The 25,735-nt window shown below is 53.3% G+C and overlaps 1 protein-coding gene across 6 annotated transcripts; it reads left to right on the top strand.

Moving 5' to 3' along the window:
* Positions 1-1,299: 1,299 nt before the first annotated feature.
* Positions 1,300-25,735, top strand: INAVA (innate immunity activator). 6 transcript variants are annotated; one of them, XM_009190443.3, is made up of 11 exons: positions 3,902-4,877; positions 5,890-6,024; positions 8,223-8,371; positions 9,353-9,477; positions 9,980-10,096; positions 10,818-11,040; positions 17,977-18,030; positions 18,865-19,075; positions 19,356-19,529; positions 21,463-22,147; positions 23,539-25,735. In XM_009190443.3, exons 3-11 carry the CDS (start codon positions 8,317-8,319, stop codon positions 23,629-23,631), a joined length of 1,737 nt encoding a protein of 578 aa, XP_009188707.2. In that variant the 5' UTR covers positions 3,902-4,877; positions 5,890-6,024; positions 8,223-8,316; the 3' UTR covers positions 23,632-25,735. The 6 variants fall into 6 exon arrangements, with proteins under 6 accessions (XP_003893380.3, XP_009188691.2, XP_009188718.2 ...); XM_009190440.4 differs by having other exon boundaries at positions 3,902-5,031; XM_003893331.5 differs by lacking the exons at positions 3,902-4,877; positions 5,890-6,024 and adding an exon at positions 1,300-1,662.

Raw genomic sequence — 25,735 nt, 5'->3', positions numbered from 1 at the left:
CAGCACTGTGCCTGGCTAATTTTTTTTTGTATTTTTAGTAGAGACAGGGTTTCACCATGTTGCCCATGCCATTCTTGAACTCCTGACCTCAGGTGATCTGTCTGCCTTGGCCTCCCAAAGTGCTGGGATTACAAGTGTGCGCCACCGAGCCTGGTCGTTCATTGTGGGTTTCTTTTTTTTTTTTTTTTTTTTTTTTTTTAGACAGGGTCTTTCCCTGTCTCCCAGGCCAGATTGCAGTTTCGGGATATCAACTCACTGCAACCTCCGCCTCCCTGCTCAAGTGATCTTCCTACCTCAGCCTCCCAAGTAACTGGGACTGCAGGTGTGTGCCACCACTCCTGGCCAATTTCTTTATTTTCTGGTAGAGACGGGTTTTCACGATGTTGCCCAGGCTGATCTCCAACTCCTGACCTCAAGCAATCCTCTGGCCTGGGCCTCCCAAAGTGCTGGGATTATAGGTGTGATCCTCTGTGCCTTGCTGCCCTGCTTCTGGATGAGCCCCTGACTGACGAATTAGCTTCGTCTCTCTTCCATATTCTCTCCCTTTACTCCTTCCTTATCCCAAACCCTAACCTCCCTGCAGCTCCTGGAACCCGCTGTGCTCCTTTGCTGCTGTGCTTTTGTACACCTGTCACTGCTGTTTCAAGCCCCCTCTTATCTTCTGGTATTGCTTCCTCTGGCCAAGCTTTGCCAAGGCTCAGCCTGGGTCAGCCTCCCCTCTCCTTGCCCAGGGTCCCAGCCCTTACTTCAGATACTGTGCTGCTTCATCACTCGTCTAGATTGGATACTCCTCCAGTGAATAGGGCTTGAGCTTTGATCCATCGGGCTGGGCACTAGTAGGTGCTCAATAAATGTTTGGTAACAAGTGAAAACTGGGAAGTGAATGAATGGATGAACGGGGACACAGCAGCTCGCAGCGGGCAGCAGGAGGCGCTCGCCGAGAGGGTGCTCCTTCCCTTCAGAGCCAGCCCGAGTTCAGCCAGCGGCCCCTGCGGGAGGAGTGGGAGTGGGCCGGGGCCGGGGCCGGGGAGGAGCGGCCATCCCCGCGCGACCCACACACCCGGGCTCCGCCGCCCGCAGCGCGGCACAGCGAGGGGGAGGGCGCCTGTGGGGAGGACAGGGTCGGAGGAGCGCCCTTCCGCAGGCTCCTTTCATTCTTCCACTCGGGGGTCTCCAGGAATGAAAACTGGCCCCAGCCAGGCCAGAGCGCGCGAATGAAAGGCGGCACTGGGACCAAGAGAGAAGCCTCGTCCCGCCTGGGCTGCGGAAACTGGCGGCGCCGGGGGTGTCCCGCCGCGCGGGCGTCCGAAAGCGGGGCAAAGGGGACAGCCTTGCCCCTCGAGCGGCTGCTCCCGCAGCTCGCGCACCCCTGCGGGTACCTAGTCACTCCCGCATGCGGCCCCGTCCCGACTCTTGGATTGGACTCTCCAGTCCCTTCTTGCGTCTTCCCCTCTTTCCTCTGGGCCTTGGTATGCCCCAGGGGACAGATGTCTTGGGATCTTTAACATTTGGGATGCTGCAAATGCCGAAGTTAAATGAAATACCTCCGGGGAGGGCAGGCCGCGGGGAGGGAAGATGGCCTGGACAAACAGGTCCTGAAGCTGCGAGGCTGGAGCGGAGGGCGCAGGGGCAGGCGGGCGGCGCCAGAGCTCCATGGGACAGGTAAGCGGGAAAACTTCGGGGCACCCAGCGCGGGTGAACTGGGGCGGGGGATCGGGCCCCTGAACCCATGGTCTTCAGCCTTAGCGGAGGGAGGGTGCCTACAGGGAATGGGGTTATGTATCAAGGGGGCAGGAATTCTGAGTTCCTACCAAAAATGCACACTCCCAGCCCCTCAACCTTTCTCCGTCGACCTTCTTCGTGCCTGTGGATCTTCCTGGCCAGGTTCCGGGAAGCCAGAAAGCAGCCAAACAAAAGCAGCAAAGTCTCGGGCCAGCCTGGATGTGGAGGGCGCGGTGGGGGAGGGGAGCAGGGTGGACAGGACAAAGGGGCTTTTTAGAGAAAGCCTAGAGGTCTCATTTCAGGGCGCATTCCAGGCTGGCTTGGAGTTCCCCACTCCACCTTTGCTTAGTGGAGGCGAACACCTTTCCTAGTGAGCAGGGAGCAGATGCAAGTAAGAAAACAGTGAAGGAACCATCTCCCCACCCCTCCTGCCTGGAGGGTCCCGGGCTATTTCACTTCTTCCTTTTTTCACTATTGGCTCTAGCGCTGGCCATTGATTCCTTAATTCATGAAGTAAGATTTTTAGCAGTGCCTGAGACTGCTTTGCTGGGGGCTGTTGGGGATGTGAAGATGGTAGGATCAGGCCCTTGCTTTAAAGAACTTCCAATCTGGTGTTATCAGAAGACGCTAGAAGAAGGAACTTTTTTTAAAAAAATGGAGAGTGGGTGGCTACAGCGCTGGGGAAGAGTTTTCTGATTCGGGACTTTTCCTTAGGAAATGAAAACACTAAAGAGGTCCAGTTTCCCCCTTCCCTGGGGAAGGGCTCTTGTCTGCAAAGATCAGATTCCAACTACTATAATGTTTTGCAAGGAAATACCACTTCCTCACCAACTGGTGGTCTGGATGGTGCTCTAGGGTTTGGGGCTGGGGCATCAGTCCCCTGACTCCCCAGCCTGGCTGGAGTGGGGAGCTGTTTCAGATTCCCAGCTGGCCTCTGGAGTGCCCACCTCCCCCATTAGTATTTTGAATTGAATGACATGGCTATCAGAGAGCGCCAAGGATGGCTCCCTGGGATTCTTGGCAGGAGGTTTGGTTTGCCAGCTCCCTTCCAAACCTCAGATTCTGCAGGGTTGGGAAATATTGAGTGTGAATTTGGGGGAGCAAGGCGTTTTTGAGAATTCCAAAGGATCAATGCAAACAGATTGAGCATCTGTACTAACCTCCCCTGAAGTCAGAGATGGTGGATTACCTGAGGGCAGGGATTCTTAACTGAGTTCATTGGCATTAGGCATCTGTAGATAGAATTCAGAGGGTTTGTAAACTAGGTGAGGAAAAAAAAGATATTGTTTTTCACCAATCTTTAACAGATTTTAACATCACCTTTAGTTGTGAAGACAACAAATCACGGTAGCATTGGCAGTACCTGTGACTTTGCCATTAATAGATTTCACAGTTTCATATCACATTGCAGTCACAGCTGTCTTGAAATATTGTTTACACTCAGCCCTTGTATGAAATTACCCACTGCTAGACCCTGCTTAATGTTAATAAAGAAGCATATATGTTGCTATGTTTTTTTTATTTTTAGAACTTTATTTCATACAATTGACTTTTTTAGTGATCTTCTTAATTGTATTCTATGCATTAAGAAATGTGAACTGTGAGCCAATTCTAGAAACTTCCACCAACCCCCACCTGGAGCTGGGGGTGGGCAACGTGGAGGAAGGGCCGCTTATGCCCAGAGTTAACCCCTCTCTGTTTGACTTTGTAAGAAAGTGCCAAGCCTCTATGGGGAGGGACTGTGTGTCATGGAGGACTGGGGAAGGGCAGGACTGCAGGCTCTTTGGGAGACCCAGAGAACAAGCTCCCCATGGGGTAGGGGGAGGAGGAACTGTCCCCTGTTAGGGCCCCTCAGCCTCAGCCTGGGCAGAAAATGAGGTGGTCAGCCTGCAGCACTCTGGGGCTAGCATTGTTTGGAAAAAGGGTGTGTACAGGAATGCGAAGGTGTGCTGGGTGTGTGTACCGGAGCTGTGGGGGATGCTGGCGGACTCCAGTCCCATGAGTTCTGCTCCACAGGAGATGCCTGGTGAAAGCAAACTTCCTCTGTCTTCTCTGCACTCGAGGGTGGGGAGTGGGGAATGGGGGACAGGGCTCTTTAGGGTCTGGGGGAGGGGAGGCAATCCAGACAAATACTGAGGCACTGGAATCTGGGTGGGGGGAATGGTGGGAAGACCAGAGAGTGGGGGAAAGGGAGGTGGTAAGATGAAGACTTGAGGGGTGCAGCCTGCTAGGGACAGGCAACAGTCAGCCTTAGTTCTGCTTCCCTCTGTGAAATAGGCTAGATTTCAGTTTCCCATTTGCTTGGGGGTCGGGAGGTCTCTCCTCAAGGGAGACCTTGAGGCTTATTTTTCTGTAGGAAATAAGTTCCAGTTTGGTCTCTGGTTCCTTGCATTTGGGGAGTGGGCTTAGGGTCTAGGGTCACAGTGGACCTCCTGTGGAGTAGGGAACAGGACTTGGGCTCAGGTCAGTGCCTGTCAGTGCCCCATGAACATGCGTTGCTGGGGGATGGATGTAATAATAAACAGAGAAGTGATGGCCTTGATACCCCTGGGGGAAAATGTCTGTGATAAAAAGAACAGCCTGATCTCCCTCTCTAGGATTCTAGAACTTCTACATATTGGAATTCCAGCTGCCTTGCCTGAGGTTTTAAAATCCTCACCCGGTAGAGATAAAACCCTTGATCTCCATTTCGGTATATGGGGAAGAGCAATGACCCATCCCTGTCAGTTTGTAAATGTCCTACTTGTTTTCTCAGTGGACAGTGAACATCTCACTCTGCTTCTGGGGGGTTTAACAGGCCTCGATTTCTGGAAAGAGAAACTGAGGTCAAAGGAAGGCAGAGAGAGCCAGGGTCAGGACAGGAGAGCACGCAGGTACCTCACAGCTCAGAACGTTGTACTAGGGTCTCTTGAGGCCATGAAGACACGACCCTTGTTGTTGCCTTCTTCGGGGATTCCTCCATGGGAGCCCCTTTTTCCCTGCTACCCTCCTGCCCCCCGGAAGTGCAGAGGCCCAGGAGCTGCCTGCCGGCACCAGTTGCACGGGATTAGTTCAGGGAAGGACTTGCTCACCTGCTCCTCCCCTCTGACTCAAGTCATAACAAGTAACCTGGTTCCCCTGGCCCGGCAGCCTGGGAGGGACGGCAAGGCAGGCAGGTGAGCTGAGACGGATGGCCAGCAGCCCCGTCTGCTGGAGACAGAGCACAGGCCTGTGGCTTGGGAGACCCTGAGGTGACATGCAAGGGCCCTGCACCCCCTGACTGGAAGCAGGGGCTGTTTCTCAAACTCCTGGACAAAAGCCCAGAAGCAGGTGAGGGCGGGGTAGGTGGAATGGGTCTTTGGGACTGAGAGCAGGCTGGCCTGGGAGTGCAGGAGCCCAAGCAGTGGCCATCAGCCCTCCAACCCCCACCCCCGCCAGCCTATGTCTGGGGTGTAGGGATGACAGAGGGGTGTTGGTGGGCTTGGACAGGAGCCTGTTCCTGTGGTTGCCCAGGCCTTAGTTTCCACCAGAGGGAGGGCAAGCAGAGGTGAGCTGGGACAGGCCGGCCCAAGACCTGGCTTTGGGGGACACACTTGGGATAGAGGAGGATCCCCCATGGCCCAGCCTGAGGGAAGGTGCTCTGGAGTTTCCCTCCCTCCCTCCCTCTGGGCCCCTTCTGGTCTCCTCTGCCTTTTTCTGGGGACATTGTTCAGCCGGGTGGCTGCTTTTTAGGGCCCAGTACTGGGGCTTGAAGAGGCCCAGGAGGGATCCCTGTGTTGGGGAGGGGGTGGGATGTTACCTGAACTGCCTTTACCTAAAAGCAATGCCTTAGACACTTAAGACTCATAGCGTCCTGGGTGGGGGTGGTGCCCTCGCTCTCACCTGCGGACTCTGGGGCAGGTTCCCTACAGCTGTGGAGGGCGGCCTCGGCAGAGGCAGATGTGGGGGTCTGCTACATGGCTGTGCGGTTTCCTTCTTGGCCTGACATTGACCAAGAGGTCGAGATTCAGACCGGGGACCTGGAAAGGCCTTAGACGCTGTGCAGTCTTTATTGTGCACAGGAGGAAAGGAAGCCCAGGGAGGCCTGGTGACTTTCCCAAGGTAGCGCAGACCCAGCAGAACCAAGCCTTGATTCCACAACCGGGCTATGGGCTTCTGACACTATTCCCTTTGCTCTACTTGGGGCAGCAAGTCATCCCAGAGAGCACCCAGCATCAGCCTGGGGCCACCGGCAAGATCAGTGCCTTCCCTTTGACGCTGGCAGTGAGAGGCTGGGCCCAGCTGGGAGAAGGGGCAGCTGGCGGAGACAGGAGGCGTGCTAAGGTATGCCTCTGTCCCTGTAAGTCCCCACTCCTCTGCAACAGTCTCAGAGCCCCTGAGAAGCAGGGCCTGAGTTGGCCCAACTTTCCAAGGCAACTACTTAGTGGTTAATAATTAATTAGCAAGCGTGACTAATTAATGGCTTCCCCTCCCACATTACTTCCTCCTTTGTCCAAAGCAGACACACTCAGTGTGCTAGCTGAGACCACCTTGCTTCCTAGCTCTGGCTGCATCCTGCCCTTAGCTTCTGGGGAAGGTGGGAGGATGGCTAGGGCGAGTGGGAAGAGGTGGGGGTGAGCTGCCTGCTCCTCTGTCCTGTTCTTATCTCTACGAGGGATAGAGTTTGGGACAGATGGACAGTGCAGAGCTAATAGTCATCCTAAGTACCCTGCTGGGTGGGGTCCCAGAATATATGGCCAGTCTTTCAGAACTTTGTTCTGTTTGCAAAGGCCTCCCATAAACTTAAAAAAAATAATTCTCTCATGCATTCTCTAGACTTCCTTGAATAATTGAAATTCCAAAGTGCAAGGTACATGCTGCTTTTAGGGCTTTGTGTTTGATTGTTGCTGCCTGTGGCTGCTGTGTTGTTTATGTAGGTCTATAAAAGTTCTTGATCGTCCTGCTCTTATCATTTTGATGGGTGGAGACGTATCACAGGGACCTGGTTGACAGCAGTCCCCTCTCCCTGTTGGCCTCGCTTTGTTACCAGCTTTCCGGCTGAGTTTTCTGTCCTGTTGGCTGCCTGCGGAGGGGTGGAGCTCACCTCCCCCACCCTGCGGCCCCGCGCTCTGAGGAGGCAGGATAGGCTCCAGACAGAAACTCGGAAGGACTTTTGGACTCTTGCTCAATGGGCTGACTCAGTGAGGAGGTGGCTGGGCTCTCTTTCCAGACCGGACCGCCTGCACGGGCTCCGCCTACCCCTCCCACCCCTGCTGCAGCCAGCAGCTGCCAGGCCCTGGCCAGCTGGGACCCCAACCAGGGGTGTGGGTTGGTGAGGAGGGAGAGGGGGCGGGCACAGGTGTTATCTGGGTGACTGCTCCCTAGCTGAGCCGACACAATGGGATGGTACCTGTACCACCCAAGTGTTCTCCACCCCAAAGCAGGCAGAGGAGCAGGTGATCTCCTTTCTGTCCTTGCTCAGCTTCTGCTCTAGCCACTGCTCGCCCCCCACGTGTCAAGTCTTGACAACCCTGACAGACACAGCCCTGGGTTGTGGGGTGTAGGGAATCCAGGCTGATTCCCCTTCTAGGGTCTCCTAGGAGCAATTGATGGCTTGAAAGTTGTTTGAGGGCTTTGGGACAGCTCTGTGGCATACAGTGGCCGCACATGTCTGCAGATGTGAAATTCAGAGTCCAGGGCGCCAATTCAGAGAGCAGGCATCCTGGGCTTTGGAGGCCCCAGACCAGGGCCTTGGCCATGTGCCTGCCCACTTCTTGAAGTGCCCTCAGCCACTGGGGCAGTAGGACATGCCTCACACCTCCTGGGTTCCTGGGTTGAGGATAGCTGTGTCCCATAAAGACGTCTTCCCCTTCCTTTCTTATTTTTTGGAGACAGGGTCTCTGTTGTCCAGGCTGGAGTGCAATGGCGCGAACACGGCTCACTGCAGCCTTGACTTCTCCAGGCTCAGGCAATCCTCCTGCCTCAGTCTCCTGAGTAGCTGGGACTACAGGTGCACACCACCATGCCCAGCTAATTTTCATTTTTGGAGAGATGGGGTCTAAGTTGTCCAGGCTGGTCTTGAACTCCTGGCCTCAAGCAATCCTTCTGCTTTGGTCTCCAGAAATGCTGGGATTACAGGTGTGAGCCACCATGCGGGGCCCCCTTCCTCCTTTCTTTGTCATCCCATCCTATTTCTTTGTCCCCTTCCTTTTTATCCTGTCTCTGCTCTTTTCCTTCTTGCCTTTCTCCCCAGTCGAGTGGCTCTTGTGGCTACCACAGTTGTCAACCTCCTTAGGCCTAAAGGACTTTGGCCCAGAGGGGAGCTAGGCTGGGCCCCTGAGTGTCCACTGAGAACAGGGTTTGCTGGTGAGGCCCACAGCCCCTTCTCTCGGGCAGCACCCGCAGTGCCAGAATCTCCCACCCTAGATGGTTCCTGAAGCACAGCCCTCCCACTCCCCTGCTCTTAAGCATCTATTAAGCTTTTTGTAACCAAGATGGTTCATATCTAGCTTTTTTGTTATTGTTCTCTTTTCTCTTTAAAGCTGGGGAAACTCCAGGCTACCTACACATCCTGGCCCAGGCTGGTCACGGTATCCCCCCTCCCTGCTCTGTGCCTTCTCCTTCCAGAAATCCACCATGGAGAGTAAGGATGAGGTCAGTGACACCGACAGCGGCATCATCCTGCAGTCTGGTGAGTGTTCAGGGAAATCCCCCTGCCCTGGTCCCCAGCCCTGACTCCTGAGTCCTGAGTCCCCAGGCGCTAGGGCTGGCCCAGCTGAGACTCCCAAGGGCTGAGAGGAAGGGGAGGGAGAGGCCTCTGCCGGGAGGAGGGGGAGGTTCTGGAAGGGCTGGAGCCTCAGGGACATGTGGAGTTTTCCTCCCTGGAGAAAACTGGCTTGGAGTTTTGGTTCTATCTGGAAGAGGGATCTGCAGTGTTCAGCTTTAGCCCCAGTTGAGAAGCTGAAAAATCTCCGCCAGGCACAGTGGCTCATGCCTGTAATCCCAGCACTTTGGGAGGCCAAGGTGGGTGGATCACAAGGTCAGGAGATCGAGACCATCCTGGCTACCACATAGTCCCAGCTACTTGGGAGGCTGAGGCAGGAGAATCGCTTGAACCCGGGAGGCGGAGGTTGCAGTGAGCCGAGATCACAGCATTGCACTCCAGCCTGGGCGACAGGGCAAGACTCCATCTCAAAAAAATATATATCATCTGGCCAATGTGAAGGTCTTGCCTCTCTGTTTGGCCAGACCTGTGGGCCTAGTCTGGCCTAGTTTTGACAGAGGACAAGAAATAAGAGACTTTTGTGTGTGTGCAAGAGAGAGGGGTAGTGGGGAGAGGGAGAGAGAGAAAGAGAGGAAGAAGAAGGAAAAGAGGAAGGAGAAGGGAGGAGGAGTGGGGGGAGGACTGCATGGGCAGAACTCCCTCCCTTGCACTGTCCCCACTGTAGGTCACCTGGTAGGACGACCCTCCCTTCTGAGCTGTAACATTTGTGCAGCCAAGAGACGTGGTGTTTTGCGGCTGTGACACAGGCCACAGCAGGCAGCCTGCAATTTGTGGGCAGGCATGAGATGTGTGTGTGTGTGCATGTGTGCTCCCCTAGGGGTGGTCAACAAGTAACGGAGGAGGCTTCCGCCTTCAGCCTCCCTGAGCATGTGCCCCCCACCCCTGCAGGCCCTGACAGCCCAGTCTCCCCAATGAAGGAGCTGGCCCACGCAGTGCACAAGCAGCAGAGGGCCCTGGAGGCGAGGCTGGAGGCCTGCCTGGAGGAGCTGAGGAGACTCTGCCTGCGGGAGGCGGTGAGGCCCCAGCCAGCACACACAAGCATGGCGTTCATCTGAGGGGCTGTGGAGCCATGTTTGGGGATGCGGGAGTTGGGGAGAGGGAGCCCCATTCTTGAGGGAATTCTGGACATCAGGCTGGGGGCTGGGGCCCAGAGTCCCCATGACGCAGTGTTTGACCTTGCGCTGGATGGAGAAGAGTCAGACCTAGGCGGGGGCCCAGGCACAGAGAACAAAGCTCATCAGGGGCTGCAGAGGGACTGCGTAGACATAAGTGCATATGAGTGCTGTAACCTGGGTCGGTGTACTCTGGAGGAAGTGATCAGAAGGAGGTCTGAAGGGAAAGGGGAGGGGTGCAGAGTGGGTCTGAAGACGGGAGAGACAGCGTGGAGGATGGGATGTGGGGAGGAGGGTGGAAGGTGGTCCCAACAGGGCCTCTGTGGAAGGCAGGTACTTGCATTGCAGGGGCCAGTGGCCAAGGCTGGGCAGTGGGCCTGGCTTGACTCTGCTTCCTCCCTAGGAGCTGACGGGCACCTTGCCAGCGGAGTATCCCCTCAAACCAGGGGAAAAGGCCCCCAAGGTTCGCCGCAGGATCGGAGCAGCTTACAAACTGGATGACTGGGCCTTGCACAGAGAGGTGAGGAACCTCAGGAAGCTGCCAGTACCCCTCGACCCCCCAAAGCTGATCACTGAGACGCCACACCTCAGCCCAGTACCCTGGCAGGTTCCCTTCCACCCCTTCACACCCAATGAGGGTGCTTGGCTGCATGTTGGCAAGGGGCACCATGAATATGTAGCCCAAATGGCCGTGGAGAAGGGGCGCCACCATGGAACTGCAAGCTGGGAGCTCAAGGGAGGACACTGGGTTTGGCCCCAGTGGGCAGAAGATCAGTTAAGAGCGCCAGCCACTAACCCAGCGGGCAATAGCCTGCTCAGACAGGTTACTCTGGCCCCTACGGCTGTCCTCCTTTCTCAGGAGGAGGTGGGGGCAGTCAGGCCCTGGGTGCCCTTTCCCCATGGCATCAATGGCAGCAGTTTCCCACAGACCAGCCTGCCCCACCCTTTGGGGTCAGGAGGGAAAGTGTCCCACTTGGGTTCCCACCCTGCCTGGTTCAGCAGGCAGATTGGTGGGTGGGTGGGTGCCCCTGCCAGCTTTTCAGGCTGACAAGTTTGCTTTTCAGCTCCTCCCACCCCTCCACCCTCTGCTCCACGTCCGTCCATTGGTGCTGCTCTCTGCCTCTCTTCTGTCTTCAGGGCTTAGGACTGGGACCTAGAGCACTGTGTCAGGGCCGCTCTCTACCCTCTGGGCCCCCAATCTCCCTGCCTCTCTCTAGCCTCATTCCTGCCCCCTCTCTCAGGACCCCCTAAGCAGCCTGGAGCGCCAGCTGGCCCTGCAGCTGCAGATCACAGAGGCAGCCCGTCGGCTGTGCCTGGAGGAGAATCTCAGCAGGCAGGCTCGGCGGCAGCGGAAGCACTCCATGCTGCAGGAGGAGAAGAAGTTGCAGGAGCTCCAGCGCTGCCTGGTCGAGCGGAGGCGCAACAGTGAACCACCTCCGGCTGCTGCCCTCCCCCTGGGCCGAGGTGAGCCAGCAGCCCCGAGGGCCCTTGGGCCATGCTCCTTAAACGAGCTTTTGAGGGATGGTGGGCGCACAGCCCTGTGCCTTTGCGTTCGACTCCAGCTGGGTAAAGCTGATTCTTGGGTTCAGCTCCACCCCATCCTGATTCTCTGCAATTCCAGCAAGTCTTCCGTATCCTGTGAGGTCCTCTCCTCCGTCTACTTGGAAAACACCCTACTGTCTCCTTCCGTACCCTCCTCAAAATGCACTCCCTTCAAGAGACTTCCTACACAGAGATACTTCTCAGCTGACCCTGAGCTGAATCCAAGTTGCATTCAACTGGGTAGCCCAGGCCGGTCCCGCTGCCCTCCAGGCCCACAGGGTGATGGCTTCTCTGGGTCAGGGTAGTGTGAGGCTCACGTGAGCCCAAGGCTCTGAGTTGATGTGTAGTCCCCTGGCCTGAGTTAGGCAGCAAAGGGATTGACCATTGCTTTGTGTTACTGATCGCTGAATTGTTTCAGGGGTCCACAGCTACTTAGAAGATGTTCAGGTTGAAATCCAGCAGCACTGGTGCCATGCCCCACAGCCCCTTAAGTATCTACAGCCACCCTGGTCAAGGGTGGGATCCTTCCGTGTCTGTTCTCTGCCCTCCTTGTGTCTGTAGTTCAATCCCTGAGCTCCTTGGCCCAGAGACTGGTGGCTGTGGGGGCACCTAGTGAGTTGTTGATGCCCAGGGCCTGCCACATCACATCAGTGTGTCCAGCCCAGGTTAGCTTCCAACAGGGGGTTCTGAGCCCTTAAGTGTGACTGTTTTCCTTTGTCCTGACCCAGGACCAGCCTATCAGGTCAGGACTTGCAGCTCTCCATTCCAAGCCCCACCGCAGCAGGCCCATGACTCAGCTCTGCCCCCCAGTCTCTCACATGGGGCCCAGACCTCCCTGGCTGCCTCAGAGGGAACCAGGAGGGAATGAGGCAGTGGCCCTGCAATAGAATTGGATTCAGAGGTCTCGGCCTTCACTCACATTCTCAGGCTCCCATCCCTGCATATCGTGTTGGCTTTTTGCCAAGAGTACTCCTCAGCCTGGGAGCAGTCATGGGGAAGCTGGAAGGCCCTTGCTAGTCCCTGTGCCGTGGCCCATGCCTCAGGCAGGGGGTTATCTCAGCACAGGTCTCAGAAGTCCCTGCTCCCATCCATGGCCTCTAATTTAGGGTAGAAAGTGCGTGACCAGGCCGGGCGCGGTGGCTCAAGCCTGTAATCCCAGCACTTTGGGAGGCCGAGACGGGCGGATCACGAGGTCAGGAGTTCGAGACCATCCTGGCTAACACGGTGAAACCCCGTCTCTACTAAAAAATACAAAAAACTAGCCGGGCGAGGTGGCGGGCGCCTGTAGTCCCAGCTACTCGGGAGGCTGAGGCAGGAGAATGGCGTAAAAACCCGGGAGGCGGAGCTTGCAATGAGCTGAGATCCGGCCACTGCACTCCAGCCTGGGCGACACAGTGAGACTCCGTCTCAAAAAAAAAAAGAAAAAGAAAAAAAAGAAAGTGCGTGACCAGACACCACCCAGGTCACCTCCCGCAGCCAAGAGTAGGTGATAAAGAGGAGGTGCCTCCATGTGACAGTTAACCCAGTAAAGTCAGAAGACAGTGGGGCTGACCCAGGGAAAATGGCCAGACCTCCGTCTGGTTCCAGTGGTTCTGGCTTGGCCGCAGAACAACACTCCCAGTCTCTGAGGCTCTAATGAAAGACAAATTCTACATCCTTACTCCACTCTCAGCAGGGATCCCAGCAGCCTTGAAAGGTAGCTGCTGATTTGGGCATGGAAGCCCCTAAGGGCCAGCTTGCTCTGTGCTTGCAGGCAGAGGTCAGAGTGGTGAAACATGCCAGTTGGTTGCAGGGCCTCCTGCTCCCCGCTCCAACCTCACACTGCTCAGCAGCCTCCCCTACCCACCGGTGCTGCCATTGCTGGGAGCTTCTGCCCATGATGGGTGGCAAGGGAGTGTCACCCTGATGCTGCCATTGTGACCCATAATGCTTCTTGTTGGGAGTCAGGAGCAGGCCAGGACTGGCCTGGGGCTCTGTGGAAGGCAGGAGGATGAGATTCTGAAAACTTGGAGTACTCAGTCCAGGTGAAGACAGAGCTGTGGAGAGGAGACAGCTGGTGTAGCTGCTGACTTTCCTGCATCAGGAATCAAGACCCCACTCGCCAACTTCAGGCCCTGGGATCTAAAGTCCTGTCGTGAGAGCACAGAATGGATCAGTTCTAGACAAGTAATTTCTGTTTTGTGGCTCCTCTGCCCATCCGCCCTTCTAGAAAGGAGGAAGTAAAGCAGAATTATTAGTAGCTGAGGTGTTTTGAATTAAAAAGGGAAGGCCGGGCACGGTGGCTCATGCCTGCAATCCCAACACTTTTGGAGGCCGAGGTGGGCGGATCATGAGGTTAGGAGTTCAAGACCAGCCTGGCCAACATAGTAAAACCCCATCTCTACTAAAAATACAAAAATTAGCCGGGCAGGGTGGCGCATGTCTGTAGTCCCAGCTACTCAGGAGGCTGAGCCAGGAGAATCGCTTGAACTTGGGAGGTAGAGATTGCAGTGAGCCGAGATCATGCCACTGCACTCCAGCCTGGCGACAGAGTGAGACTTCGTCTCAAAAAAAAAAAAAAAAAGGAGGCCAGGTACAATGGCTCACACCTGTAATCCCAGCACTTTGGGAGGCCGAGGTGGGTGGATCACTTGAGATCGGGAGTTCGAGACCAGTCTGGCCAACATGGAGAAACCCCATCTCTACTAATAATACAAAATTAGCCAGGCATGGTGGCGCATGCCTGTAATCCCAGCTACTCGGGAGGCTGAGGCCGGAGAATCACTTGAACCCAGGAGGCGGAGGTTGCGGTGAGCTGAGATTGCACCATTGCACTCCAGCCTGGGCGACAAGAGCGAAACTCTGTCTCAAAAAAAAAAAATAAAAGGGGGTGAAAAAAGCAAACAAACCAAAAACCCACACAAAAAACCACCCTGCCCCTTTGGGCTCCATATAAGGGTAATTCAGGTTGGGAAGGTAACTGTGCTAAGTGAGAGTCATCAGCCATACTCTGCAGTGGCAGGGAACAGTCAGGTGTTGAGCTCATTTACTAGGGTGAAGCCCATGAGGGCCACCTGGCACCCGCCTGTGCAGTGTAATAAGCGCTCTGGATGCATTTGTTGATCAACAACACCAGCCATTAGCAATACCCTCATAGCATTTCTTTTTTTTTTTCTTTTTTTTTTTTTTGAGACGGAGTCTCGCTCTGTCACCCAGGCTGGAGTGCGGTGGAGCCATCTCAGCTCACTGCAAGCTCTACCTCCTGGGTTCAAGAGATTCTCTTGCCTCAGCCTCCTGAGAAGCTGGGACTGCAGATGTGCACCACCACCACGCCCAGCTAATTTTTGTATTTTTAGTAGAGATGGGATTTCGCCAAATTGTCCAAGCTAGTCTCGACCTCCTGACCTCAAGGGATTCTCCCGCCTCGGCCTCCCAAGTGGTGGGATTATAGGTGTGAGCCACTGCACCTGGCTTCTCATAGCATTTCTGAGATGATGGAAGTGTTCCGTATCTGTGCTGTCCAATACAGTAGCCATTCGCTGCATGTGGCTATGGAGCATTTGAACTCTGCCTAGTGTGACTGAGGAACTGACTTTATTTAGTTTTAATGAAAATAGCCACATGCGGCTAGTGGCAACTGTGTTGGACAGCACAGCCTTGGAGGAGGCTCAGCATTTGTGAGTATGATCTCCACTGCTACCCCTCCGCCTGGGGTGTCCTGTGATGCTGCTGCGGGGCAGAGGTTGGGACAGTGGGTGAGATAGTGAGCAGCTCTCAGAAACCTGAATCTTTTTTTAAAATCGTTTGAGAGATAGGGTCTTGTTCTGTTGTTCAGGCTGGAGTGCAGTGGTGTGATCATACTTCACTGCAGCCTTGAACTCCTGGGCTCAAGTGATCCTCCTTCTTCAGCCTCTAGGAGCTGGGACTACAGTCATGTGCCACCACACCCAGCAAATTAAAACAAAACAAAACAAAAACTATTTTAGAGATGGGATCTTGCTTTATTGCCCAGGCTGGTCTCAAACTCCTGGTCTTAAGCAATCCTCCTGCCTCAGCCTCTGGAGTAGCTGGGATTACAAGTGTGCCTGGCCCAATAAAAACCTTTATTCCTAAGGTTTTTATAAAAGATCAAAGGCAAGAGACCAGAATTCAGTAGGAGGGTGTCTCTTTAATTGAACCCTAAAGCAAAGGCTACTTGTGAGCCAAGCAAAGCATGGGCTGGCTGTCTACTCAGGAGTCAGGCCCAGCTTCTGGCACCGTGTGTCCTGCAAATCTAACACCTGCTCTGGATAAAGATTTTTTTCATTAAATTGTGGAGCAGGCTGGTCATGGTGACTCAAGCCTGTAATCTCAGCACTTCGGGAGGCCAAGCAGGAGGATCTCTTGAGCCCAAGAGTGTGAGACCTGCCTGGACCATATAGGGAGACCCTGTCTCTACAGATAATTAAAATTTAAAAATTGGATAGGCATGATTGTGGACACGTGTAGTCCCAGCTACTCAGGAGTCTGAGGTGGGAGACTGATTGAGCTCAGGAGGTCAAGGTTGCAATGAGCTGTGATTGGGCCACTGCATTCCAGCCTAGGCAACATCGTAACACCCCATCTTTAAAGAAAAAAAAAAGTTGTGGAGCAAAGGTTAACAAACTTTTCCACAAAGAACCAGATAGCACATATTTTAGGCTTTGTGGGCTGTTTGGTCTTTATCACAATTGTTCAACTCTGCTACTTCAGTGCTAAAACAGCCAGACATTACATAAACAAATTCATAGCAGTGTTCCAACAAACCTTTATTTATAAAAGCAGCCATTGAACTGGATTTGGCCCCTGGGCCATAGTTTGCTAACCCCTGTCGTAAGGGATTTCAAGATGGTTGGAACTTTTTACTTTTCTTTAAACTTCCTGTGTAATGCTCATGCATTTGAAATGCAAGCTCATAGGGGAGAGCCCATAAAGGGTTGTGGTTAAGAGCAGACTCCAGTCAGACTGTCTGGGTGTGAATTCTGACTCAACCAGCTTTGTTGAATGTACAACCTAAACCACGTTACTCAACTCCTCTGAGACGTGGTTTCCTCAACTGTCACTTGCAGATGATAACATCTACCTTACGTGGTTGTTATGAGAATTACCTGAATTAATATATATATAAAGTGCTGTATTTAGAAATGTATTGGCACAGTAGAAACATTAGCAATTATTACTTTTTCCTCATCTTCATTCTCAAACACAGTTGCAAAAGTTTCGTTAGTTCCATCCAGGTCACTTTAGGCTTATTCTTAAGATCTGAAGACTTGACCGGGTGTGGTAGCTCACGCCTGTAATCCCAGCACTTTGGGAGGTTGAGGTGGGTGGATCACCTGAGGTCAGAAGTTCAAGACCAGCCTGGCCAACCTGGTAAAACCCTGTCTCTACTAAAAATACAAAAATTAGCCAGCCATAGTGGTGGGTGCCTATAATCCCAGCTACTCGGGAGGCTGAGGCAGGAGAATCACCTGATCCTGGGAGGCAGAGGTTGCAGTGAGTCAAGATCACGCCACTGCACTCCAGCCTAGGTGACAGAATAAGACTCCATCTCAAAAAAAAAAAAAAAATCTGAAGGCTTAAGTTTGTTCAAGGGCAATAGCAAAAATGAGTTCCCTCTGATTTCCTAGGTAACAAGTGCTGCTATACCATGCAGAAAAGTCACACTATATTACCTTCAGGTGACTTGCCAGATCACCAACTGAAGAACCTTCCATGGGGCCAGCTGGCCAGACCTTATCTTAAATTCAAATTCCTATCTTGCGTTGCTCTTGTTGGTAACGCAGCAGGTCTCACATTGGGATCTTTGAATTGTATTTGTGATGTGAGATGATTATACACAAATTAGAGTGAAATTCCCTTTTTTAAATTTGAGACAGGGTCTCACTCTGTTTCCCAGGCTGGAGTGTGGTGGTGTGATCACGGCTCACTGCAGCTTCAACCTCCCAGCCTCAAGTGATCTTCCCATCTCACCTTCCCGAGTAGCTGGGACTACAGGCACTCACCATCATGCCTAGCTAATTCTCATATTTCTTGTAGAGACCAGATTTCACCATCTTGCCCAGGTGGGTCTTGAACTCCTGGGCTTAAGCCATCCACTGCCTTGGCCACCTAAAATGCTGGGATTACAGGCATGAACCACCACGCCTGGCCATGAAATTCTTTTTATCCCAAGGGCTTCTAAAATGACTCTCTGTCTTTCCTTTCCACTGCCAAGAAGCCCTGCCAGAGGACATCTTTTTTCTTTTTTTTTGACAGGTGGGGAAACTGAGGTCTAGAGCATTGAAATCGTTTATTCAAAGTTGCAGAGCTAATATCAGAGTCAGGATTAAAATCACATTTCTTGTCTCCTAGCCTCTGCCTTCTATTTTTTTCTACTTCCATGTAATAAGTTTACAGCCAGGCCAGGTGCAGTGGCTCACGCCTATAATCCCAGCACTTTGGGAGGCCAAGGCAGGATGATCACTTGAGCCTAGGAGTTCAAGACCAGCCTGGGCAAGACAGCAATACCTCTTCTCTACAAAAAATAAAATAATTTAGCTGGATGTGCTGGCATGCCCCTGTGTTCTCAGCTACTTGTGAGGCTGAGGTAGGAGGATCTCTTGAGCCTGGGAGGTCAAGGCTGCAGTGAGCCATGATCACACTACTGTACTCCAGCCTGGTCAACAGGGTAAGACCCTATCTCAGAAAAAAAAAAAAAATTCACTCCCAATGTGTATTTAGCATACAGTGGGTATTTCCTCATAACAGATGCTGTCCTGGGGGAGTGATCAGGCCTGAGCTGCTCAGCACTACTGGTTACTCATATCTGTTTGTTCATTTCTTCACTTCCTTCTCTTCTCTCCCCTTTGTCTTTCCCAGAGCTCAGTGCCTCTGATGACAGCTCCCTGTCAGATGGGCTCCTCCTGGAGGAAGGTGAGAAGGACGTTTGGGGGCCTTTTGTCAAGGCTGGACTCCTACTGCAAGACCATGGGGTTTGGGTAGTTTTCTGGTATGGAATTTAAGTGGGAGTGAAGGCTAGGGTGCCAGGCTTAGGATTTCCGCTTGGACCTCATGTCGATTTCCATGTGCCCTTGCACATGCTCAGTTGAAGATGGGGAATGTGCTGATCTCCCATTCTGGAAGCTCATTATTTTTACAGGGAAAGGAAAGGTGAACTCCAAGAGAACTGATCAACCCCAGATGTCCCTCCTTCACCCTGGGATTTGATTTCAAGATGCACCAGTCAGAGCCAAAGAGCAATCTGCCCACAATCATTGCCAGTTTTGAAAGGAAGGGAGCACTGGGGGAGGAAACACAAGTCTATAGATTAAGAACCCTGTGTACAAACCATGAGGATGCCAGGGTCAAGGTGGATCGAGAAGCTATTACAGTCCTGCCCAGGGGAGTGCCCAAGCCAATAAGGAAATAGGCCATATGGGCATGGCAGGAACAAGAAAAATAGGTAAACAAAAGATAACTGCAGACATGGTACCAGGAACAAAGGTTAGAAAGTGGAGCACTGTAAGCCCAAGAGAGACAACCCAGGAGTCTTCTTGAAGCAGGAAGACATAAAATAGTGCTGTGTGGGAAGGAGTAAGTCCCAAAGAAGAAAACATGTTTGAGCATCTAGGGCTGGAGCCATGGCCTGGAGCAGCCGCACAAGCCAGCATGGGAGGGAGAGGGAGGCATGGGCTATGGTTTGTGGAGGTTCTTGTTGGGCCGGTTCCCCCAGCCTCTGGCCTTACCAGGTTACTTTTACTCCTGCAGAGGAATCCCAAGTGCCAAAACCTCCTCCAGAGTCCCCAGCCCCACCTTCTCGGCCTCTCCCACCCCAAACCCTTGAGGGTCTGCAGCCAACAGAACCTGAGCCTGGGGGCCCGGAACGGGCTCCAGTCCAGAACAGCCCCTGGAAGGAGACCAGCCTGGACCACCCCTATGAGAAGCCCAGGAAATCTTCTGAGCCCTGGAGCGAATCCAGGTCAGGATCGGGGAGGGAAGGGAGAAGGGGAGGGCTGGGAGTTGGTGGGAGCTGTGCTGGGGACGGCCATAGGCTGGGTGGATGGAAGAGTGGAAAGGTGGAGGAGAGAGCTCCTGCAGCAGTGGGATGGAAGCATGGGCCTTGGTAGTTCCCCAAGGGTGCTGGCAGTTTGCCCCACTAACTTTGGGAGCCCCTTCCACTGCATCCCCATTCTTCTGCACCTCTTGAGCTCCTGAATGGAGGCATTCCTGCCACTGAACTGTCTCTAATCCTTCTGCAGCAGCCCAGCCACCACGCCACAGGATGGGCCCAGTGCCTCTAGCCTGTGGCTTCTGGAGCCTGCCTCCTACCACATGGTTCCCATCCGTGGTGTTCCTGGCCAGTGGCAGGGCCGCACCAGTGCCCCAGCCACCCCCGAGATGCAGGGGAGGAGGGGCCAGTCGCAGTCTCTGAGGTAAGAGACAGCTTCCCCAGAGAGATGGGGGACCCACTCAGAGCTTATAGTTGAAGGGTGGGAGCTCCCAGGACACAGGTGGGACAACCCTGGGTGACACATGGCTAGTGCCTTGGCTTCTCTTAGGATCTCTTCTTGGGGCGTCTCTTGACAGAGACTACACTGCCACCCGCAAAGCCAAAGGCCATCCATGAAGCAAGTTGTTTTCTTCCAAAGACTCTAGTTTTGTCTTTTTGCATAACTTGATTCAAATTTTCTACCCTTGCCATGTTTCCTCTTGCTAGTAATTATTGGTCACTGACAATAGGCAATTCACTTTTCCAGTTGATGCACAGTTGATTCTCATTATTTGTGGTAGTTATGTTCTATAAAGAAAAATTGACGCAAATCCTGAATTAGCAAGTACTGTATTTCCCCTGGGGAAATATAGGGTTAGGTTCCTGTGAGCCTTTAGTCCCATTTTGCATCAACTGATTAATATATAACCTTGTGTTATGTGAGTTTCTGCTTAAGGACACCTTACTTAATATAGGTTGTTGATCCATTAACTCATGGCCAACGGCACTCTAACTCATACCCGGATGAACCTTACCTAGCACACATAGTTTCTCCATAAGGCACACCATAGCCTTTTCCCAGTATGCCTTAGGGAGGAACAGTAGATAGCACTTCAGCACTGTATCTGGGGCCATTTTAAACAGCAGAATCACCAATCAAAGCAAAAACACACACACTACATAAATATGCCACAAAAAGGACACTGTGTGCTTACAGCATGAGAACTGAAACATGAGGGCAGAACATGGCCTCGTTTAACCTCAACTGAAACTTAAAGAGACTCAAATTTGTCACTCTTCTGCAGTGTCCAAGAATGACCATGAAAGCACTGTGTATATTGCTTTGGGGATTAAAAATAAAGTTTAGCAACTAGGAAAATTACAAATACTGAATCTGCAAATAATGAGAATTGATTGTATGTTACTTTCTAAGTCATCTGCTACTTGGTAATAGTTTAAATGGTTAAGTGTTGACAGGCAGTATTGGCCATACCATGGGGGGACTGGGGCACCATGAAAGCATTGCTGAATTCTCCGTCAGCTTAAATTTGCTGGTCAGGCAGCACTGAACTGGGGGCAGCTTGGGACAACTGCTCTCAAGTAAAGCAATGGATTTTATTTAGTTTTTAATTTTTTTTTTTTTTTTTTTTTTGAGGTGGAGTCTTGCTTCTTCATCCAGGCTGGAGTACAGTGGCGCAATCTTGGCTCACTGCAACCTCCGCCTCTTGGGTTCAAGTGATTCTCCTGCCTCAACTTCCTGAGTAGCTAGGATTACAGGCATCCGCCACCACACAGCAATAGATTTTATATTTTACGTGCTACCAGGGCCATTTTACAAACCATGCCTTTGTGCAAATTAGGAAAAAGGGGGACAGAGCCCCATACCTGGGTGCTTTAGTAGAGTGAAGCGAAGGCTGGATTTCAGCCCCTGCCGGTCCTGGGCTGCATGTAACTGCTCTGGGTACCACATGACAGCTTTTACGCGTTCAAGTCAGGTACCTGGCAGTGCCTACCGAATAGATGCTGTGGATTATCTGCCACTGGACACGGTGTACCTCAGCTGAAAGTACTTAATGTAGTACTTTTAAAAGAGTACTTAATGTGCTACTTGATGTAGCACACTTTACATGAATCACAAGCTTGTGAATGCAGCAGGTACACATCTGCACACAGTGAGGGAATGCGTTGCACCCACACAGCCCAGCAGAGGGTTTGTTGGTTTGCTTTGGGAGGTTTGACCTAAGACCCTTGCAGGAGGGCCATGCTTGGGTCTTGAGGTAGAGCAGGACTCACCTGTTTTAACCCCACCTCCTACCCCAACCCCAGCGTAGAGTTTCTGACCCCCACACTCAGAATGCCTCTCTTTCCCTCTTCAGGGTGGATTCCTTCCGGGCGGGTCCTGAGGGCCGAGGTCGCAGCGCCTTTCCCCGCCGCCGCCCCACTCACTACACGGTGACAGTGCCAGAGTCCTGCTTTCCCGCGACCAAGCCCCCGCTGCCCCACGCCTCCTGCCACTCCTGCTCAGAAGACAGTGGCTCTGACATCTCCAGCATCTCCCACCCCACCTCACCGGGCAGCAGCAGCCCCGACATCTCCTTTCTGCAGCCTCTCTCCCCTCCCAAGACCCATCGTCACCGCGGGGCCTGGGGCCCAGCCGGCAGCAGAGAGCTGGTCGCCCACCACCCCAAGCTACTGCTGCCACCTGGCTATTTCCCGGCGGGGCGGTACGTGGTGGTGGCTGAGAGCCCCCTGCCACCTGGCGAGTGGGAGCTGTGCCGCCCAGCCCCGGGCCCCGCCTATGAGGAGGAGGGCACTCCCCTGCGCTACCAGCGGCTGATGCCCTCCCGCAGCCGCATTGTGCGGACGCCCTCCCTGAAGGACAGCCCGGCAGGCCGGGGGCTCAGTAAGGCTGCCGTGTCCGAGGAGCTCAAGTGGTGGCACGAGCGTGCACGCCTCCGGAGCACCCGCCCCCACTCACTGGACCGCCAAGGAGCTTTCCGGGTCAGGAGCCTGCCCCTCGGAAGAGAGGGCTTCGGGCGAGCCCTGGGACCCCGGGCACAGGTACGGCTGCTCTAGAGGGACCCCGGGGCCAGGCAGGAGGACTGTCTTGCTGGGGAGGGGCTATAATTCTAGCATGTCCAAGGGTAGAGAGGCATCAAAGCAGCAACCTAGTGGCCGGGTAATCAAACCCCAGCTAGGAAGAACAGGCCAAAAAAACATTTCCTCTTGGCTTTGGAAGGCACTCTTGGCTTCCCTGGGGCACCTCCTAATTTTGCCTGCCATGTCTAGCTCAGAAGCGTATACACTGGTGGAGATGATCCCCGAAGACAGCTGAGACTTTTTCCCTCCCTAAATGATGATCCACAAAGCAGATAAGCCTCTTCATAATCAAAGGTCCAGTCCAAATCAGCCCCTCAAACTTCCATTTGAAGGTATAGGACAAAGGGAGAGTAGGAAGTGTGTTGCAGAAGCCAGAACCTGTGATTTTCTGGGCATCAGCATCCTTCCTGACACTCCTCCTCCCCACCAAGCCGAGAAGAAGGGTGGCATCAGAGTTAAGAGCACCGACCCTCAAGCTAGACAACCAGGTTCAAATCCCAGTTCTGCCACTTACGAGCTGTATGACTGGGCAAATGACTTAACCCCTTTGGACCTAGTGTCTCCTCCCCTGTGAAATGGTAGTAGTAGAGTACCTGTCTCATAGGGCTGCCAAGAGGCTGAATGATTACAGCAATGCATGGTAAGCACTAGATATGTGATATTATCATCTGGGGCCGCAGAGGCCAGGGAGCAGGCTGGAGGGTAGTATATAGGATAGAGCACCCTGATACTGGGTAGAGTGGCAGCCTTGGTTTTCTTGGCCCCTATATCTTCATTCTTGAAGTGGGGAGCCACACACAGGAATCCTTTCTTTATTCTTTCTCCCTGGTACGGAGGGCTCTGCAGGGGATGTGCTCCAGAAGTTACCAACAAGCTGCTTCTTTGAGACCCCAGGTTCCCAGCAGGCCCAGCTGCGTGTTCCTCCCCCACCCACGGTTCTTTGGACTGCAGCTGGCATCCTGGGCCTGGCAGCACCCTGGCCCCAGTCCCAGGCCGCGCCCTCCAGCTGACGTGCTTTTCCCTTCCTGCGCGCTTGGGCCTGTCCTTGGCTGGATAGACCCAGCCCATCCCAACCTGCCAGACAGGGAGGGTGATGAGAAGTGAGCCCAGGAAAAGTGGGGGAGGAGGAGGTCAGGGCGCCTGTCACACCCCAAAGGACTGGAGGAAAATGTGTAAAGGGGGTCCCTGAAGGACAGAGAGCCTCCTGGGAGGAAAGGGCTGAGTGCCAGGGCCTGCTGCTGCTACTGCTGGTCAGTGTCCCTAAGGGATAAGGATGGTGTAACTGCGCCTGCAGTCCCCGCTTTTCGGTCTGGTTCATTTACCCACCTCTCCTTTCTTCCTGACCCTGGCAGGTGCCCACAGTGTGTGTGCTGCGGAGATCGCCTGACGGGGCCCCTGTGCAAGTCTTTGTACCTGAGAAAGGAGAGATCATCAGCCAGGTGTAACTCTGCGCCCCATGCTGGAAAAGACTGTTTCATAGAGGGGCTGGGCTGAGACCCCCCACCCCTGAGTGCCTCTTTCAGCTCCCCCATCCCCATCGCAGGCCGATGACCTGGAGCTGAGACCTTTTATGTTTTTTTTTTACACGACTTTTTTCAGAAGCCCTGACCTAAGGATTTATATATGTGGATTGTCCTCAAGACCCCTGTGATATGATGATGCTTTATCCCCCAGAGTTTAGCCTACTGGACTTAAGGCCTTGCCTGTCTGACTGACAGCCTCTATCTCCTTATGCAAGACAAGTGGCAGGGGATGAGTGAAGCAGAGTGGGCCACCTTGGGAGTTCTCCAATGCTCTGTGCTCTGGTTCTAAGAACTTCCCTGGAGAACTGCCCCTGGCCCTCCTGTCCCACTATTGCTGGAGGCTGGACATGGTACATACATGGTACATGAGAGTCATGCACATGGTTCTCCCCCATTTCCCAGGTCTCTGAGTACCCCAGCCTGGGATGGGGGAGAATCCTTTCCCCTTTTCTAATGTGCTCTGTGATGCACACACCAAGTGGTAGGTCAAAGGTCAGTATATCCTGGTGGTGTATTGTCTTGCTAGACTTTCCTATTTTCCTGACCCCATAAATCCTCTTTAGGGACCCAGTCACTATACCCTGTCTATGCCCTGTGGGCTCCTAGACCTCTGAGCTTTGAGTCAGTGGCATCATGGTTTGTAGCCTCAGGGAGTCCGGCGGGGAACTGGTCCATGCTGGTGCTTAGTGGTCACCTTTTGACAACCACCTCTGGGCATCTCAAGGGCTTGCAGCCCCATTGCTCCTTCTAACATTTTGTTTGTTTGTTTTTGAGATGAAGTCGCACTCTGTCACCCAGACTGAAATGCAGTGGCAAGATTTCGGCTCACTATAACCCCCGTCTCCTGGGTTCAAGCGAGTCTCCTGCCTCAGCCTTCTGAGTAGCTGGGATTACAGGCAAGCGCCACCAGGCCTGGCTAATTTTTGTATTTTTAGTAGAGATGGGGTTTCATCATGTTGGTCAGGCTGGTCTCAAACTCCTGATCTCAAGTGATCTGCCCGCCTTGGCCTCTCAAAGTGCTGAGATTACGGGCATGAGCCACCGCACCCGGCCCTTCTAACATTTTTTCATCGTAGTCTCAAAAACCAATACTTTACAAGTGGTTTTGGAAAGGCACCACTTTTGTGGCATGTTCTGGTTAGGGGAGGGAGTCACAGTTCTTACTGCCCCCACCAGCTATGCTTCTGCTCTGAGAAGGTGCTTATTTATACCAACATGGACATACTTACTCCCAAGGACTGATGAGATGCTGAATTTTCTTTGAGGGCATTCATTATTTGTCCCAGCTGCAGTGGCTGGGTGGAAGCTGCATGTGCTAAGACCACCCAGCCATCCCTGGGTTCTCATCCTAGGGCCTTCTTTGCTTCCAGGTCAGGGGACCTGCTTCAATGAGAAAGCAACTGAGTTGAGGCTAGGAGAGGTAGGGAGAGCTAAGTTCTGACTTTACCTGTGCAGAACTCTGCTCCTATGTTACCTGGACTGGAACAGACTGTGAGTATAGCGGAAGGTTCAACCTCTGGTGTCTGACCTAAAAGAGGCACAGTTCTTCCTACTGGAAAGAAAACGGTATAGCTGATTGCACAAGGGTGCCAAGGGAAGACCCAGGATGGCCCATCAAAGGAACCTGTGGGAGGACGCAAGAGGCTGAAGGGATGCACCTGGCATTTCTCTCACTGTGCTTTTACTGCATCAGCAACCCCCACTTTTGGGCCTACTCTGCCCCTCATGTGTGAATACCCTGCTTGGATGCTGTACTTTTCTGGTTTGTCTCTAAGCCCCTTTCCCCAGGGCATGTTGGTTTCCCTGGTCTTTCAGTGTCCTAACTGGAGCCCAGAGCGCCTTGGTCTGAACCAGGAGCTAGCTAAGCACTGGCCTTCCACACCTAAGCGTCCTTTACATTAACTTATTGGTCCTGTATAACACCTGGTGCCATTGCCAAGTGGCTGTGTCCTCAGCTACAGAGCTGGAATTGTGTGGGGTTTAGTACTAAATACTTCAATAAAGTCTGTTTTTTGTGATTGGCTGA

Source organism: Papio anubis, chromosome 1 (genome assembly GCF_008728515.1).
Source record: "Papio anubis isolate 15944 chromosome 1, Panubis1.0, whole genome shotgun sequence".
Taxonomy (NCBI): domain Eukaryota; kingdom Metazoa; phylum Chordata; class Mammalia; order Primates; family Cercopithecidae; genus Papio; species Papio anubis.
Note: the sequence above shows the minus strand (reverse complement) of the source record. Positions and strands in the feature narration are given on the sequence as shown.

Coding starts and splice junctions, on each gene's coding strand:
- INAVA (XM_003893331.5), top strand. CDS start 1,394: ATGCGGCCCCGTCCCGACTCTTGGATTGGACTCTCCAGTCCCTTCTTG. Junction 10,097..10,817: donor ACTGGGCCTTGCACAGAGAG/GTGAGGAACCTC, acceptor CCCCTCTCTCAG/GACCCCCTAAGCAGCCTGGA. Junction 18,031..18,864: donor TGGGCTCCTCCTGGAGGAAG/GTGAGAAGGACG, acceptor TTACTCCTGCAG/AGGAATCCCAAGTGCCAAAA.